Source organism: Mustela lutreola, chromosome 5 (assembly GCF_030435805.1).
Source record: "Mustela lutreola isolate mMusLut2 chromosome 5, mMusLut2.pri, whole genome shotgun sequence".
NCBI classification, from domain to species: domain Eukaryota; kingdom Metazoa; phylum Chordata; class Mammalia; order Carnivora; family Mustelidae; genus Mustela; species Mustela lutreola.
In genome coordinates this window covers 25748086-25767071 of record NC_081294.1, presented here as the reverse complement: position 1 = coordinate 25767071, position 18986 = coordinate 25748086, and the positions used below count along the sequence as shown (strand labels likewise).

General features: G+C 36.7%; 1 protein-coding gene across 3 annotated transcripts in view; it reads left to right on the top strand.

Annotated features, from left to right (window-relative positions):
• The window catches only part of ZFR (zinc finger RNA binding protein), an 86486-nt gene that overhangs the window by 16225 nt on the left and 51275 nt on the right, over positions 1-18986 (top strand). For 2 of the 3 annotated variants that reach the window (XR_009353733.1, XM_059173731.1), the window contains exons 3-7: positions 4471-4494; positions 5960-6242; positions 8513-8657; positions 11236-11454; positions 18193-18440. Coding sequence is in view for 2 of the 3 variants with exons in the window: in XM_059173731.1 (XP_059029714.1) it covers positions 4471-4494; positions 5960-6242; positions 8513-8657; positions 11236-11454; positions 18193-18440 (919 nt within the window). In the remaining variant the exon portion in view is untranslated. The remainder of the gene's footprint in view (positions 1-4470; positions 4495-5959; positions 6243-8512; positions 8658-11235; positions 11455-18192; positions 18441-18986) is intronic. The other variant, XM_059173732.1, reaches the window with a different exon arrangement.

Sequence of the window (18986 nt, the reverse complement as noted above, 5' to 3'; positions counted from 1 at the left end):
TCTCCTTCTGCCAGCCACTCTGCCTACTGTGCAATCTCTGTCAAATAAGTAAATTAAAATCTTTTTTTAAAAATTTTTATTTATTTATTTGACAGACAGAGATTACAAGTAGGCAGAGAGACAGTCAGAGAGAGGAGGAAGCAGGCTCCCTGCTGAGCAGAGAGCCCAATGCGGGGCTCGATCCCAGGACCCTGGGATCATGACCTGAGCCGAAGGCAGAGGCTTTAACCCACTGAGCCACCCAGGCGCCCCTAAAATCTTTTTTTTTTTAAATTATATTAGAATACCTAGACAGGAGTATTTTAAATTTGTGGTTGGTTGGTCATTGAGCTAACCAGTTTGAAAATTATCTTTTATGCCCTCCCCCAGAATAATACATAATGTAATTAAAAATAGTATAGAAGGGAATTTTTTTAGATTTTATTTATTTATTTTAGAGAGGGAGTGAGCACACGTGTGCATGTAGTGGAGGAGGAGAGGGAGTGATTCTCAAGCAGACTCCACACTGAGCGTGAAGCCTGGTGTGGGGCTCAGTCACACAACCCTGATGAGATCATGACCTGAACCAAAACCAAGAGTCACTTAACTGACAGAGCTATTCAGGCACCCATAGAAGGACTTTTAATGAAAACAACATTCACTTATTTTCTTAATCCCTTATCCTCAATTCCGCTTTGTAGAGACTCCCACCTTTAATGCATTCTGGTTTTATTTCTAACTCCATATCATAAAATAATATGCTTCCCTGTATCTTAATTTATTGACTTTTTATACATTATATTTTGATTTCCTATAATCATAGCTAAAATTTAGTATATATTCTCTCATGCTTCTCATTTCTTCTTCCAAGTTAAATGATATGGCTGTTTCTGTTATTTTCAGACACTCCCCCATTTCCAACAAAGGTAGTCAGTATCTCAGTACTCTCTATTTTAGGAAAAGAATCTTGAAACTCTGGTGCTTTACTTTCCTTCTTTTCCCACCCCATCCCCCAACTTAGCTGTAGTTGTACTTGCAATTAACATTTATATTCTGTAATCACAGTTTATCTTCTGTACTTTAGGTTGATTCTAAAACTTTATTATGGCAGAAACTTTATTATGACTGTAAATAGTACTTACTGTGGACCCAGGTGGTAGTGTTCTAAGATTATTATTCCTAATGTGTTCCATTTTTACAACCGTGTACCACTTAATAGAAGAATATTCCTCAGTTCAAGTTCAAATGGATGTTTACTATTTTTACATCCTACTAATTGCTTAACTGTGGTGTCTTTTACCAAGATCATGCCTTTCTTGAGTAACGTCATATTTGCTGAAGTCTTTTTTTAAAATATTTTATTTTATTTATTTGACAGAGATCATAAGGGGGGGGCAGGCTCCCCGCTGAGCAGACTCTGAGATCATGACCAGAGCTGAAGAAGGTAGAGGCTTAACTCTCTGAGCCACCCAGGTGCCCCTGCTGAAGTCTTCCATTACCTTTTTTCCCCCCAAAATCTTTTTGGTGCCTTGATTGTATCTTAAGACTTTATTTATTTGTCAGAGAGAGAGAGAGAGATTGAGAGAACGCAGAGAGGCAGGCAGAGGGAGAAGCAGGCAGAGGGAGAAGGCAGGCTCCCTGCCCAGCAAGAGAGGCAGGCAGAGGGAGAAGCAGGCTCCCTGCCCAGCAAGGAACCTGATGGTGGGACGGACTCCCTGAGCCGAAGGCAGAGGCTTAACCCACTGAGCCACCCAGGCATCCCCCTTGATTGTATTTTAATGTTTTTCCAAGCTTCTGGTCTACTGTCTGTTGTCCAGTTCTTTATCTTCCTGGATATCATTCTCCTGGAGGCTTCTGTCTTTTTTCACTTCGAGTCCAAGCTCACTGCTTCTTTGGGCCCGATGCATAGCTGCTGACCTGGGCTCTCATCTCCCTCCTGGGTTTGGATCCACTATTTATAGGACCCCATGATTTCTTTCTTGGTTTATTTTTTTGTTAAAGTACATCTTCATGTCACTTCCAAAGAAAAGGTATATAGGAGGTAAACTCAGTTCTTGAATGTCAAAAGAAAAGAAAGAAAGGAAAAAAAAACCCTTTATTCTGTCTTAGTGATTTAGCTGGGTGCAGAACTCTGTATTAATAACCATTTTCTCTCATAGTTTTAAGACTTTAGTCAGCTGTTTTCTAACCACTAGTGTATGTGTTAAACTGGTTTTTGTTTAGTTGTATGCAGGTGACTTTTTCTTTGGAGATTTTGAAAGATTTTTTTTTTAACCTTGAGATGTTGTGAAATGCTGTATGTTTCTAGATGTTGGCCCTTCATTCTATTTTGCACTCTGTAGGCCCTTTTTAAAAGATTTCATTCATTATTTAAGAGAGAGGAGGAGAGAACACAAGCAGGGAGAGAAGCAGGCTCCTTACTGAGCAGGGAGCCTGATAATGGAGCTCTATCCCAGGACCCAGGGATCATGACCTGAGCTGAAGGCAGATGCCTAACAAACCGAGCCACCCAGGCATCCCTCTGTAGACCCTTTAAATTTGAAAATATACGTCTCCCTTCCAGAGTAGGAAGTATTCTTTCTTAATTTCTTTAATTTGCTTTTTTCTTTTCAGAATTCTTTCTAGTTGGATATTGGACTTCCTAGATTTATCTTCTCTTTTATAGTTTTTTATATCCTGATCTTGTCTATATCCCTTAACTTTATCTTCTGACTGATGTTAAGTTCTTACTTTATGACTACAAATTAGAGTTTGTGAAAATTCTTGTTTGTTGCATTGAGATATCCATTTCCTGCAGGACCATTCCTATTTCTTTTGCAGTTTATATAGGCTTTCTTCGAATGGTAGTTTTGGTCAGCTATTTTGTAAGGACTCTGGCTGGTTTCACTTTCTGGTAAGCAAGGAGAAAGCTGGCCATTAACCTCCAGGTTAAGTCCAAGAATATAAAAGTGTTACTACTTTTTAATATTAATAATTCCTTAAATACTTTATTTACATTTTTCTCCTCCCAAGAGAAACACGCTTCCATTTTATGTATTTTTTAACCTTGCTCGTCCCATATTTGTGTTTGTTTTTTAATTTGTTATTATTTGTCCTGGTTTAAAACTGATTTATTAGATTTAATTTATCTACAAAGGATATTATCCAAATAGAAGCTGCTTCTCTGCTGGATGAAAATGAAAGTCTTTGCATATTTCACAGATGTTTTTATGGCACAAAATTTGGGGGTTTTATTTACTTATTTTATTTTAAAAATCATTTAGTAACCATTAAGTCTTAAGTTTTATGAAGGCATATAATTTAGTATCTTATTTGAGTGCTACAAACTAGGCGAAACCTTGGTTTAAAATATTTCAATCTTAGACTAATTTTGCTTAAACTAATTAGAATTTGACGTGACCTGGATTTTTGAAAATTTACGTAGCCACTAGATACTTAATTGAATTGCTATAACCCAGGCTGGTCATATACATCACATAAAAGTCAATTTTCTAAGGATATTTCAGATTGAAACGAATTTCCTAGATGGGTTTAAGATAATACACTAGAAAATCTTTATTCTGAACAGCAGATTGTTGCCCTAGCCCTTAACTATAGGAATTAGAACTAGATCATTATTCTTCATGATGCTCTTGGTAGAGGATATGGGTCCAGCCGTACAGAGCAGATCTAACTATACAGATCAGACTTAGGTTAGGCAGTCCTAGGCATGTAGTATATGGTAATTGCTAAGCGTACTGACATCCTGTTATATGCTTTCTGGGAAGGGAGATTATAAGATTTATTGTTCAAACTGAGACACACAGGTGTGAGAGCATACGGTTAATGATTATGAGGGGGCAGTAGGCTTAAACCAGAGCATATCATCATCCCTTTTTTAGTCACATGGACTTGTAAGGATCAGAGCCAGTATAAGTCGGATTGCTTGCCTGGTTGACTTGACATTCCTGTTCTGTTCCCACTCTGTTTTTTGTCCTATAGGACAAGTTTTGGAGACCAGGAAGTGTGAACAGATGTGCAATAAAGAGCAATGGGATGAATGGAAACTGTATAGGAATCCAAGATATCTGAATTTTTACATAACCAAACCCTTTTTATGCAGTGTAGTCTGAATGTGTGAAATTTTATCAGTAAATGTTAAATACAAGTTTCACAGAACTGGTATATTTATATTTTAAATATAATTCTTTTTTCAGTTCTAGGAATTTTGAAGAAATACGTTATTGGCATTTTTTCTTAAGGCTATGGAATTATCCATAGAAAATGTCAATCCCAAACCAATTTTTCCACTATTACAATTTAAATTTCCCTTTTCCTGTCTTTTAATTGTCATATATGTAGAAAATATTAGCTACTTTTAATATCAAAATGTGGAAAACCTCATCCAAATATAAATTATAAGAGTTTCTTTGGACTTTGTTCTAAGTTTTTGTTTTTTTTTCTTTTTCATATTGGGCTGAAATCTGCCACCCTTCCATCCATTGGTTCTAGTTCTGTTCTCTGGAGCAGCATGGAGTAAGTCTCTTCTATTAGAAGGCAGCTCTCATATCTTCCCCAGTCACCTCTTCTAGACTGAATGTTCCTCCACTTTTTATGTGAAATAGTAGCCATACTTACAAGCTTCATATCGATTCCTTTTGAATACATTGTAATTACTAGTATTTTTTCTAATACAGTTAAAATGTGGTGGCCCCAAATTTTAATTCCATGCCATATTTGTATGGGTAGTGTGCACACCAGGAAGACTATGCTGTACTATAACCCATGAATTAGACACTTCTTAGAGTAGCTTCAGCTTCAGTCAGGTATTTTTTTCTTGGCTATTCTTAACTGTTGGCTCATATTAAGACTTACGGTCATCTAAGACCTGTCAGCTAAGTAACTGTTGGGGCTCTTCTTTTTTTAGAAGGCATTTCTGCCTTGGTAATAAAGCTTTAGCAAGTGTAATCTTGAGCATTTTAGAGAACCTAGAACGACAAATAGACTTTCATGTGCTTAACATCTATAAGCCTTGGTTTTATGTAACATAGACTCTCAATTTAAAAGTTAAAATTTTAAAAAAGTTAAACATTACTCTGCAAACTTTAGCTGGAAATTTATTTCATTTACATTGGAAAATGTTTTTGCCTCTTTGCGTTTTAAATTGTTATGATTGCAAAGCATCTGACTTAGGTCTCCTTTTGCAACATCTGCTACATTTTTGAGAGAAATAAATGTGTATAATGAAACGCTGCCTGTAACTTGAGTAATTTATTTAAAATAATAGAGAGTCTGTTGTAGGTTTTGTGCCCTAGAGCAAGATTACTCAACCTCAGCACTATTGACATTCTTCGGATAATTCTTTGTTGTGGGTAGCTATCCTGTGCGCTGTAGGATATGTAACAGCATCACTGGCTTCCATCCACTAGACGCCAGTAGCACACACCACCACCTCCTCTGCAGTTTGACCATCAAAATATCTCCAGACATGCCAGATGTCCCTGGAGGGCAAAATCTCCCCCAGTTGAGAACTACAACCCTAGAGTATCAGAAGTATTTAAGTCAACTGGGTAATAGTTTCTGCTTCATATGTTCTCTACCATTGGAGTTAGAATTCAGTATTTTTAACATGATTTCTTTGTAGAGATTTTTTTTTAACTGTAGAATATAAAGAACTCTACAAGCAACAAATACTTTTTTAAATTCTCATCAAGTTTTCTTTTCTTCCTACTACTGCTTTTTATCCCAGTTTGTCATCCCTCCTTTGTAATATGGTCCGTGATTTTAAGCATAGTATGCGTGACTGTCTAATGCACTAAGATTAAGGAATAAAAATTACACAACAGTAACAAATGTGGTATTGACTAGGCTTATTGTGTTCAAATACTTGGTGTTTCATAGTCGATAATTAAATTTCTAAAAAATGTGCTTTTTATTGTATTAAACTCTTAGATTTTAAAATTAAATTGTATTGTGTTTATTCTTCTACTCCACAATATAGCCAGCAGCCAGCTTCGGGTGTAGCCTACTCTCATCCAACTACAGTTGCTAGCTACACTGTCCATCAGGCTCCAGTAGCTGCTCACACAGTTACTGCTGCCTATGCACCAGCAGCCGCCACAGTCGCAGTTGCCAGGCCTGCTCCAGTAGCTGTTGCAGCTGCTGCAACAGCTGCTGCTTATGGAGGTTACCCCACTGCACATACAGCAACTGACTATGGTTATACCCAGAGACAACAGGAAGCACCACCACCACCACCCCCAGCTACTACACAGAACTACCAGGTAAGAAAACTACTAGTTTCAGTAGTCTTAACACGCAGCCATCACTGACCCCAGTGTATGATAATAATGTCCAGGCCAGTGCTTATCAAACTTGGGTCTTCCAAACTATACCTCAGATGATAGAAATGCATGTATATTCTTAGGTAATTTAAGGGCATAGTCCAAGAATTAAGTTCCCTTGCAATGAGTTTTTATTAATAATTCCCCAGAGTCCATTCCAGTCCATTTTATATCTATGTCTGCTTTAATTAGAAGTAATTTGCTTTAATTACTGGTTAAATATTTAACCAGGGTTTCCAAAAAAAATGAAGATCATAGGGACAATGCACCTTGTTTGTACTACGGCGGTATTCTCCTATTTTGGGAACCATGAGCCTAAACTATATGAGCCAAACAATTACATAGTGTCTTTTTGGTTCTTTACAAGGGCAGAAATTCTGTTCCCTGCACATTCTTCCTCTCAAAGTCATCTTTCTTCATATGTAACAGAAATTGATGCTGCTCTTATATTCTGTAGTTGCTTTTGGTTCTGTCTTATTTGGGACATGAAGATCTAATTCCTTTAGTACTATGTTTATTATGGTACTAAATTACTTATTTAAATTTGATTCTAATCCTTTATTTTTCTTTTAAGATACATTTATTTATTTGAGAGAGAACATGCAGGAGGTAGGGGTGAGGGAAGGAGAAAATCTCAAGCAGACTCCCTACAGAGTGCAGCCCCCCCCCCCCCCATGCAGGCAGGGCTCAGTCTCCTGACCCTGAGATCATGATCTGAGCCAAAATCAAGAGTCAGACACTTAACCGACTGAGCCATCTAGGCTCCCCTGGTTCTAATCCTTTAATAACTTGTTTTCTCTTTGTTGGCTTTAGGATCTTCTGAACTTTGCCTAGTTTTTCTATTTTCTTTCTAATGTCTGAGTTTATTTTGTTAAGTAATGAATTGACATATAAATTATAATCTTAGTATTTTTTATTAATATTTGGCAAGCTGTGGGGCACCTGAGTGGCTGGCTCAGCTGGCTGTGCCTAACTCTTGATTTCAGCTCGGGTCGTGATCTGGGTTCATGGGATGAGCCCCACAGTGGGCTCTCTGCTCTTAGTGGGGAGTCTGCTTGAAATTCTCTCTCCCTCTCCCTTGCTGCTCCTCCCTGTGCTCTCTCTGTAAAAATAAGTAAATAAACTTTAATTTTAAAAATGTGCATGTTATTAAACTCAGAATTCCTTTTTCCATGTGTGATTGTTTTCATTATGTCCAGAGGTGAAATGTAATAAATTCCATTGTTTTTAATAAGGCTAATGAAGCCCATCATTCTCTGGGCCCTGCCTACTTCTTCAGCCTCCACCTACATACCTTCCCATCCCTCCTCACTTTGTTTAGTGCCAGAAATCACCCAGCTCACCTTGATCCTCACTGCCTTGGAGATTTATATATAGTGTTCCTTCTGCCTGAAACCTGTGTTCCCCTTTCCTTTCCCTGATCCGGAAGTTTCTATCCATTATGTTAATGATAGTGGTAAATAGGGACACCTAGGTGGCTTAGTCAGTTAAGCATCCAGGTCTTAATCTCAGCTCAGGTCTTGATCTCAGGGTCATGAGTTCAGGCCCTGCATTGGGCTCTATTCTCGTCATGGAGCCTTTTTTAAAAAAATAAGTTGTTAATAATAATAATAATAATAATAATAGTAAATAAAAAAGAATGAAAAGAAAGCTGGAATAGTCACAAAGCTTAGAACACACAGGTGGTCTTTACAGTGAGATCCAATTTTAAAGCAAAACTGCTATGAATTTCTTAATAGAATTTTTTCTTAAGATTTATTTTTTTGAGTGTGAGAGACACAGTGAGGGAGCAAGCAGGGGGAAGGGTGAGGGAGAGTGAATCTTCAAGCAGACTCCCTATCAAGAATGCAACACCAGACTTGATCCCAGGACCCTCAGATCATGACCCAAGCCTAAATCAAGACTACCGCTTAACCAACAGAGCCACGCAGATGCCCCCTTTCTTAATAGGATTTTAAAGATAAGCATTATTTTAAAATGTTTCAGTGATTTTTTTTTTTCTCATGTGAAAGTTAAATAAACATGCTGCTTGAAATGGTTTTGACCTTATTTTCAAAGTCCAAAAATAGATGGCCCTTTGTTTTGAATTTAACTCTTAAACATAGGTCTATAGTTAGTTTTTTGTTTTCCTTTATTATACTTTATAGAGTTGGGGATTTTTTCCTACCACTTCACTTATGGCAAGATCTTCTTTCATTCCCTTTCTTTAGGACTCGTACTCCTATGTAAGATCCACAGCTCCTGCTGTAGCATATGACAGTAAGCAGTACTACCAACAACCAGCGGCCACTGCTGCTGCTGTGGCCGCTGCTGCCCAGCCTCAGCCTTCTGTTGCTGAAACCTACTATCAGACAGGTGGGTTCTATTAGCATACACAGTTCCATCGAAAACTACTCAAATACATTATTCAGTGTGCTTCATGAAAATACCCTTTTAAGTCCACCTAAGCTATTTTGTTATATTACCTCAAGAAGCAAACTGTAGCTATGTCCTTCTCTTCTTCTGCTCTGTGCTTTGAGTACCAAAGAGGGAGGGGGCTGTGGGGGCAATTCATAATCATGCTCTTCTCTCCCAGAGATGTATTTTTGTTCCTGGTCTTCAGCTTTACAGTTGTCTTTCTGCTATGAAATAAGCTGTACAATAGGAGTTGTGGTGATAACTTCTGGCCACATCCTTAGCTTCGCCAGAAATGCCCAGAACATACTGCTTGATTGACTTTGTGTAACCATTGGAAACCCTTTGTGGGCCCTTATTTTTAATTCATCTTTTTCTGATCAGTAATGACAGTTGGTTCTGTTTCCAGCCTCTGATATTACAGTAAATGTAATGGTTCAAATACAGGAAATACTTTGTTTTCAAGGAAGCCTACGTATTTGTAGTTTTTGTTTCTTTTTTCTTTCTTTAAAGATTTTATTTATTTGACAACAAGAGAGAGAACACGTGTGTGAGCGCAAGCAGGGACAGGGGCAGGGAGAGGGAGACACAGACTCCCAGCTGAGCAGAGGGCCCGATGTGGAGCTCAATCTGAGGACTCTAGAAACATGACCTGAGTTGAAGGCCCATGTTTAACCTACTGAGCCACTCAGGCACCCTAGGATTTATTTATTTTGCAGAGCTCATGTGAGCAGCAGGGAGGGGCAAGGGGAAAGAATCTCAGTCAAGAATTGGATGCTTAACTAACTGAGCCATGCAAGCACCCCTTGTAGTCTTTAAAAGATGGATTTTTTTATAGAGATTCTCCTGATAACTTCTAAAACAAAGCTGAGTTCAGAGAAGTAGATAGTTCCTTTATTTTTAGTTAATTTTTGAAGGACCATGGGGGTGTGGATAGACCTTCGATTAGGAAAGAGTCGGACTGGCTTCTAGTACTGGCTTTACCACTAATGTGGGTGAGTGAGTTTTACTCTTTTCATCTCTGTTCTCTTATTTGTAAATGAGGTAGTTGACTGGGGTACTTCTACTTCTGAGATTTCTGTGAGTCCCATAAAAGTGATATAAAAATATTTTGAATTATAATGATCAACTTTTCTATAGTTTCTTCTCTAATAATTTGTGGGTACACTGATCTGTAGCAAACTTCTGGTTAATTATCAAAGTTAGATTGTGGTAAAGAGTCAGAAGAGTCTTGATTTAGTCTTAGCTCTGATGTTGACTATGTGCCTTGTAAGCCATTTAGCTCTTAGACATTAGTTTCCTTTTGTAAAATGTCCTCATCTGTGTGTTGTGTGGATCAGGTTTTATACTTATAGATAACAGTTTTATAAACTGTTAAGTGCTATTTATTTAAGGTGCCTTAACTAAGCATAAAGTGATTTGTATGCTTTAGTGATCATTAATAAGATTAATTATTAATTTAGGGCTTGATAATAACAGTTCATAAGCTTCTTAAAGCATACATTTATTTTGAATATGGTCAAAAGTAGCAAAATGTGAATGGTGGCCATTTTTTTGTTAAGATTTTTTTTTTTTTTTTAAAGATTTTATTTATTTATTTGACAGAGAGAAATCACAAGTAGGCAGAGAGGCAGGCAGAGAGAGAGAGAGGAGGAAGCAGGTTCCCTGCTGAGCAGAGAGCCCGATGCGGGACTCGATCCCAGGACCCTGAGATCATGACCTGAGCCGAAGGCAGCGGCTTAACCACTGAGCCACCCAGGCGCCCCGAAGATTTTTTTTTTTTTTAATTAATTTATTTGACAGAGCGATCACAAGTAGGCAGAGAGGCAGGCGAAGTGGCGGGGGGGAAGCAGGCTTTCTGCTGAGCAGAGCACCTGATGCGGGGCTCAATCCCAGGACCCTGGAATCATGATCTGAACCAAAGACAGAGGCTTTAACCCACTGAGCCACCCAGGTGCCCCAATGGTAGCCATTTAAAAACAGCTGCACTCAAGCTATTGATATTTGAAGAATTAAGTCAGTGGCACTTTGTGAGTTGGAATTAGACTGACATTCACCATAGATGAATTAATAAAAGGCAATGAATGGTATATGAGCACATCCGATATAATTAAATTTTGAAAATTTTTACTGTGAATTGAAATCATATTTGAGGCTCTTTATTTTGTTCACAATATTAAGCATAACCCTCAGGTTAAACTAACTGACTCGATACACACACACACATACACACACCCCTTTACCTAAAAACTATTAGTACCTGTTTTAAGTAGCACTGCTGTTTCAGTTAGTTGTAAATTTAGACAAAAATGCCATTTTGGAAATACATGGAAAGTATCTGGGAAAAGATGATAAGTGAATTTATCTAAAGGTTATATTTTACTCAGTTGGTAATAAAAATTTCAAACCTTTGCCAGGAAGAAATTGCTAGCATCAAATTTATAGTTGGTGTTTACACTTTTCTAATTTTCAAGAATATTGATATAATAACTGTTGAGGTTCACCTTTCTCATTTTCTGAAATCTCTTTTCTATTTTAGCCCCCAAAGCGGGTTATAGCCAAGGTGCAACTCAGTATACACAGGCCCAGCAAACTCGACAAGTGACAGCCATAAAACCAGCCACACCAAGTCCAGCTACCACTACTTTCTCCATTTATCCTGTATCTTCCACCGTACAGCCAGTAGCAGCTGCTGCTACTGTGGTGCCATCCTATACCCAGAGTGCTACTTACAGTACCACGGCAGTTACTTATTCTGGTAAGAGAGATGAACTGTGTTTAAATGAGTAAACAAAATTAGAAACTATCTTGATGTTCTGTGAAATAATCTTAGTCCCAGTAGCAAGAATTGAATTGATAGGTGTAGATATATATGTATAATGTGACAAATGGACCATAATAAGTTGTATTTGGGGCTTTTGTTTTTTTAAGCCAGGAGATAATGAACAACATAAAATTCTCTTTGGGCATTTGAAAGCCAGCCATGAGTCCTGGCCTAGCATTGCAGTTAGAAAAAATAACACCTAGTATTTTACAGGGTCATTTTTTTTTCTGATTTTTCCAAATGAATTTGAAAATTTAAGGTTAACATTCAGGGACTAACACTGACAAATTGTACTGTTTATTTCAGCCACCAGGGAAGTATTTATTATCAGGAATAAATCTTGAAAATATTGGGTAGTCTTTGTAAATATCCATAAGATTGTTATATAACATACATCTCTTGGAAGGACAGAGTAGCTCTATTTTCTTAAATAATTATATGTTTATTTTATTAAGGAAATTACATATTTCCTTAAATAATCATTATATTAAGAGAAATATCACTAAAATCTTCCTGTGTCCACTGTTTTTGCTAATTTCTAACTAAGGTATTTTGCATTATTTCAGTGATTAAAATCACATGTTGCTTTTTTTGTAGACATGTAACCTTGTACTTCTGTATGGTTTATTTTGTTAGGCATTTTATTTATCTTTCTGTACCTTGTCTTGTTCTATGGAGGATTTAAGGCGGTATGGGCAGTTTTAGTTATTTCGTCCAGTTTGCTTGTTAAAAGCCTACTACTGAATTAAAATTTTGTTGTTGTTTTTCACAGTTTGTTTGCTTTGAGAGAGTGCACAGGCATGTGCTTAAGCAGGGGAGGAGAGGATGAGGGAGAGAGACCACACCCAGCACAGAGCCCAACATGGGACTTGATCCCATGACCCAGAGACAGCAACCTAAGCCAAAATCAAGTCACACGCTTAATGGACTAAGCCACCCAGGCACCCTGTTTTTCAGAGATTTTTTTATCCTATGCTAAATTCTTGTGCTGGGTGCTAGGGATATGGTGATGAATTAGGCTGACCTGGAGTATTTAGGAACAAGTTTTTTGTGGCTGGAATCCAGGATATATGGGGTAAATATTAAAAGATAAGGCTGGAAATGGCATGTGAAAAGCCTTGCAGGGTCTGTTATGGTGTCTGTCTCTATCTAAAAGGGTGCCAAAAGGAGCAGTGGGCACAGATTTTTAAGTTAAACCATGCAGAAATGAATTGGGAGTGAGGAGAGGTTGTTATTCCTAGATCTGTCATTCAGGATTGACCAGATACAACTTTTCTGGCCCCTCTTTATCTCTGACTAATTTTTATTTATATCTGATTAATCAGTTATAACTCTAAGTGGAATAATTTCAGTAAGCTCTGACTGGACACTTTTTTTTTTTAATGTCCACCAACAAAATAAGAAGTATAATAGTATCCTTTCCTGTTACTGCTTCTGTCTTACGTGTTGTTCTGTTTTTTCTGTCTCTCTTCCTTTGTCCAGTTGCTTGAATATATCTTACACAGGATTTAGTTAATTATTTTTATTTACTGCTATAATATGTGAATAATACATCATTTAAAACTAGAAACTATAGATAAAAAAGAAAACATTAAATCACAGGACATGTACCCCAGATGCCAATTGCCATTAACATTTTGGTTTATGTCTTTCTCGTTTTCCTCATGGAAATATACATATTCGGTATATACGTTTGTGTTGTTTTTTTTTTTTTTTAATAAAAGTGAATTTGGCCAACACATACAATTTTGTTAATTGCTTTTTTCTGATTGTGAATGTTTGTGCATATCATTAAGTATGAGGTACATCATTCTTTTGATTTATGTTTTTCCCCAACTTCTTGTTTTAGAGAACTTTAATTCTGCAGAAAATTCAGAAACATAGTGTAAAGTCTATATACCATTTTCTTAGATTTACCTATTAATATTTTGTCATATTTGCTTTATCTCTTGAGACATTTCAAATGGGTCAGCATTATAAGTTGCAGATGACCTGGTGCTTTGCTTAGAATTCTTCAGCCTGTATTTCCTAAGAATAAGAGTATTCCATTACATAACCACATGCAAATACAATTAAAAGGAATTGAACATGAATTTATCTAATTCTTTTAGTTGTCCACAAGTGTTTTTTATGGCTGAGCTTTCTATGTTTGGTGTGTTTTTGTTTTGTTTTAAATTCAGGTTCTAATCAAGGATTGTGGATTATACTTGGTTGTCATGTCTTGTTAGTTTCAGTTTTCTTTAATGTAGAATAATCTCCTGTTTTTATCTTGTCTCTCCTGACCTTGACATGTTTTAAGAGTTCAGGCCAGTTGTCCTATAAAATCCATAATCCAGATTTATCTGCTTTCTTTATGCTTAGATTTTGTCAGTTTTTTAATCAATAAAACTACCTAAGTGAGCTTCAGCATTTCATCACATCAGGAGCACATAAGTAATGCTATAAATTCCTTATTGATGGCAGGTATAATCACTTACTAAAGTGGTGACTACCAGATCTCTCCATTTTAAGGATACCTTTTCCCCTTTGTACTTATCCAAATAGTCTATGGGCCTGTTAACCAAACTACTTTTGACTGTGGTGTTGGATCCTTTGAAAGACTCTTAAATGAATCAAGTTCTACAATGATGGATATAAAATCTTTTTACATTGATTCTCAGCATTCTTCTCTAAGGAAGCGTCACCTCTTTTTAGCATTACTGTGGACTCAGTATTTTTTGTTCAGTGTAGTATAATCCATTACTTTCATTTTTCTTTTTGAGGCACATGCTTTCTCAATTTTGGCCAATGAGATCCTTTTCAAACTGGCTCCTGAACCTTTTGGACTTGGCATCATTATTTTTTGAGCACTTTTTCCTTTTTTTCTTCCACAGTAGGACATACACTTAAAGCATTTCATGCCCAAACAGTCAGCCATTTCACAAAGGAGCTGCGTTTTCTAATATGGTATTTAGAAGTCAGAATCTATACTTAGAAAGACATAGTTTTTAATGGCTGTATAATATTGTTTGGTTGTACTATATATATTTTAAAGTATCTTTCTTGGGGTGCTAAGTTTCGTATTATGGAAAAACTAGAAACAACAGTGGGTAAAATAATCCTTGTATGAAAAGATTTGTAAATTTGCCAGTTGTTTAAATTCTTGGAAATTACCAATATGTCAAAGAGTATGCACTTTTTTAAAAAAAAGTGATATATGGTGTGAAATTGCCATCCAAAAAAATCATTGTTAGGACTTCTGAGTTCTGTATGTGTAATTTTATATCAGCTACAATTTAGGTCAGCTGTTTTTTCCATCTCATTAAACTTAGTTCTAGAATCTCAGTACCTGATAAATGGTGGCTTGTAACATGCTGAATTTACTACTGCAATGGTAGGTTTTTGTTTCTGATATTGTACATTGTATTTAAAAATAATATTTCAACTTAATTTGTAACTTACTAATTGATAAAGATTTTTTTTTCAAGATTTTATTTATTTGAGAGAGATCAGAAGTAGGCAGAGATGCAGGTCGGGGGGGGGGGAGCAGGCTCTCTGCTCCATGTGGGGCTCAATCCCAGGACCCTGGAATCACAACCTGAGCCAAAGGCAGAGGCTCTAACCCACTGAGCCACCCAGGTGCCCCATAAGGATTTTTTTTTTTTTTTTTAAGATTTTATTTATTTATTTTTTTGAGAGAGAGAGAGAGAGACAATGAGAGGGGAGACATCAGTGGGAGAAGTGGACCCCCTGCCATGCAGAGAGCCCGATGTGGGACTCGATACTGGGACTCCAGGATCATGACCTGACCGAAGGCAATCGTTTAACCAGTTGAGCCACCCAGGCACCTCTAATTGATAAGGATTTTTAATAAAAGTACTTTTTTCCCCCCTAGAGGTCAGGGAGAGGGAGAGAGAATCCCAAGCAGGCTCCACGCCCAGCGCATAGCACAACATGGGACTCAGTATCACAACCCTGAGATCATGACCTGAGTCTAAATCAAGAGTCGGATGCTAACCGACTGAGTCACCCAGGTGCTCCTTTAATAAAAGTACTTTTTAAGTGAAAATGTTTTAGCCCTCAGAAATTGAGCTTTTATTTAGAGATTCAACCTTCTATTTACTTTCCAGTAGTGCTTTTACGAGAAATGTACATTTGTTTGCCAGTAATCATAGGAGATTAAGTAGTAAGCTATATAGTTAAGCTTACCTTTTATTAGTTTTAGACTACAGATACGCAGATGAAGATTAATTTGTCAATATTAAGCTTAGTGTGGTGATTTTTATGGTTTAAATAACTCAGTGTTTAAAAAACACCTCACGGGGCGCCTGGGTGGCTCAGTGGATTAAGCCGCTGCCTTCGGCTCAGGTCATGATCTCAGGGTCCTGGGATCGAGCCCTGTATCGGGCTGTCTGCACAGTGGGGAGTTTCTTCTTGCCTCTCTGCCTACTTGTGATCACTCTCTCTATCAAATAAATAAATAAAATCCTTTTTAAAAAAATAAAGCACCTCACAGTCTCTTAGCCCGTTTTCTCATCTGTCAAGTAAGGATAATAATAGTTGTTTTATAGATCTGTTTTGAGAATTCATTGTGTCTGGAGCACTGCCCCGAATACGGTGGATTTTCTTTTTCTTTTTCTTTTTCTTTTTTTATTTATTAATAAAAAATAAATATTTATTAATTAAAAATTAAATATTTTATTAATTTGACAGAGAGAAATCACAAGTAGACGGAGAGGCAGCCTGAGAGAGAGAGAGATAGGGAAGCAGGCTCCCTGCTGAGCAGAGAGCCCAATGCGGGACTCGATCCCAGGACCCTGAGATCTTGACCTGAGCCAAAGGCAGCGGCTTAACCCACTGAGCCACCCAGGCGCCCTACTGTGGATTTTCAATTTTAAAAAAGCTGAAAGTCCTGGTCATCCAGCATTGTAAAATGCTATTGCCCTTATGCTACTTTTTATCTTCTTGATACATTAATTCATGAGGTTACATTTAAGTGGTATTTTTACAGTTACTGTACACAACAGCTAGTCATTTGGAAAATATCTTTAAAATTTTTCATATAAAAATCATGGTCCTAGCCAGTTAAAATTTAAAAGTAGCTTTGTTAATTTTAACTAGACAATTTATGGTGCTTTAGAAGTGAAATTTAAACTGCATATTTCTGCCTATCACTTTGAAGACATTTGGTCTTTCTCCACATTTTTAAGTACCATAGGACATTAGTAAGACTGGCCAGAAGAGTTTATTGATCTGTAGTTTCTCCTTTGATCAGTTATATGAGTTGTTATCTGATTGTTTCTTATCTGATCATATGCTTATTATTAATATGCCTACCTGCTTCTTCATGTTTTTACTTTTAGATATTTTCTTCTCACAGTACTTTCTATCTTTATAAGCACTTTATAATTTAATAGCCTGATATAAAAGTCTAGGAAGGCTTTTCATGCAAATTACTTGATTGCACTGTTTTGTAGATATTTCCACTTTAAGGTGCTTATGATTCTCACTTTTCACGCATCTTAAATCCTCACCTTTCCAATTCATGTTTTCATTCCTGTGTATGTAGATGCCTCAGAGCTAGTGGGTCATAAGTCTTTTCTTTTCAACATAGCAGTTGCATTTGAGAGACCAAAAAGTTTAGTTTTCCTTAAGTAGTTCTTCTGTGCCATCTTGGCAACTAGGAATATTTTTCTTGAGCCTTACATGTCTTTGCTCCACTCAATTCCACTTCAGAAAAAAAAAAAAAAAAAGTCTTGTAGTGCGATAAATAGGGAGTCTTCCAAATTTCCAGAGACCTCAGTTTAGAAAAGGGATAAGTTTTCTAGTTTTGAGATAGGCTTATAAGTAAAATCAGTAACTTTGTCAAATTTAAAACTTCTATAGATTTTTAAGTCTATAAATCACTGAACATAAGCAACATGTATAAGTTATGTCTGTATCAGTAACTAGCTTGTTGTGCTTATTCATTAGAGACTTTTAACAATGGAAATGGATAGAATCAATCCATTCATTCAGCCAGAAAATACAGTGCTTTTTTTCTTTTGAAAAATGAGTACCAATGTATTTCATTCCTAATTCCAAAATTTTTTGTCTGTTATCTTACATATTCATCTGATCTCTAGCTTCACATCACAGACCTCTGCTAAGGTTTCTTCACCTTGCTTCTCCAAAGCAGCTTCTGTCAACTCCTTGCTTTTATCAGTTGCATAACCCATCACTCAATCACCGGGATTCAAAGCCTTTTTCTGTTCTTTTAAATCTTCTGTCCTCTCAGTCATCAAGCATATACTTTAATGAATTTCTTTTTTTCCTGTCTAATATCCTAGTTCAGACTCTCCTTCAAATTCAGCCCTTCCCAAATGTATGCAGAGGAATTCTTTTGGGGGAAATACTAACAGATTCTGTAACCATGTACATTTTATCACTGTCATATCCCACCGAGTAGGAAGTTTCTCGAAGTCAAGGACCAAATCTTACACTCTTACATATTTATAACACCTGACATGTGTTGAGTTAAAATTTTATTGATTGACTTATAATTTTTCCAGGTTTTGCGAGTTACTCATTATTTGTAAATATGCACATGTAAACCTGCCTTTGCTAGCAGAATTTATTGAATTTAAGTTCAACGCATTTAACTTGGCCTGTTGTAATTATGTAACATAATCTTTGTTTGATTTTATTTGTAAGGTACGTCTTATTCAGGTTATGAAGCAGCAGTGTATTCAGCTGCATCCTCCTACTACCAACAGCAGCAACAGCAACAGAAGCAGGCGGCAGCGGCGGCAGCAGCTGCTGCTGCAACAGCTGCCTGGACAGGGACCACCTTTACTAAAAAAGCACCATTCCAAAATAAACAACTGAAACCAAAACAGCCTCCCAAACCGCCCCAGATTCACTATTGTGATGTTTGTAAGATCAGCTGTGCTGGACCACAGGTACTTATGTTGTATGTACTTATGTACCACGAGCCTTCAAGTTATTTTTGGTAGTCAAGTATGGTTGATATTCTAACACTCACAGAAAAGGTTTACATTTTCTTTCCTGTTAGCTTTTAGCTAACACATACACATATTTCACTAAACAGTCTTTTTTTAAGAAGTATTTGTATTTTTTTAAAAAAAGTATTTGTATAGAGACATAAGAATTCTATTTAAAAAAACTTTAGAAATAATTATGTTAACAAAAATGGGCAAATTATACTTTTTTCATGAAAGATACTTTGCCCCTTAAATAAAACTTTAGCTTAAAAGTTTTAATTTTAAATTAATTAGGGTTGGGGATAAGATTGACTTTTTATTTCTTTTAACGGTCACAGCTTGCTCTGTAAAGCCTTTATACAAAATTCTTCAACTTAACACAGTTGGCTTTTAATTTCCTTAGCTCTTGTTCGAGGTCCATGACTATAGGAATAGAATGTTGTAGCTTAGAAAGGATGACCATAGAGATAATTCAGTTTTATATACTTGAATTAAAGATGAGAG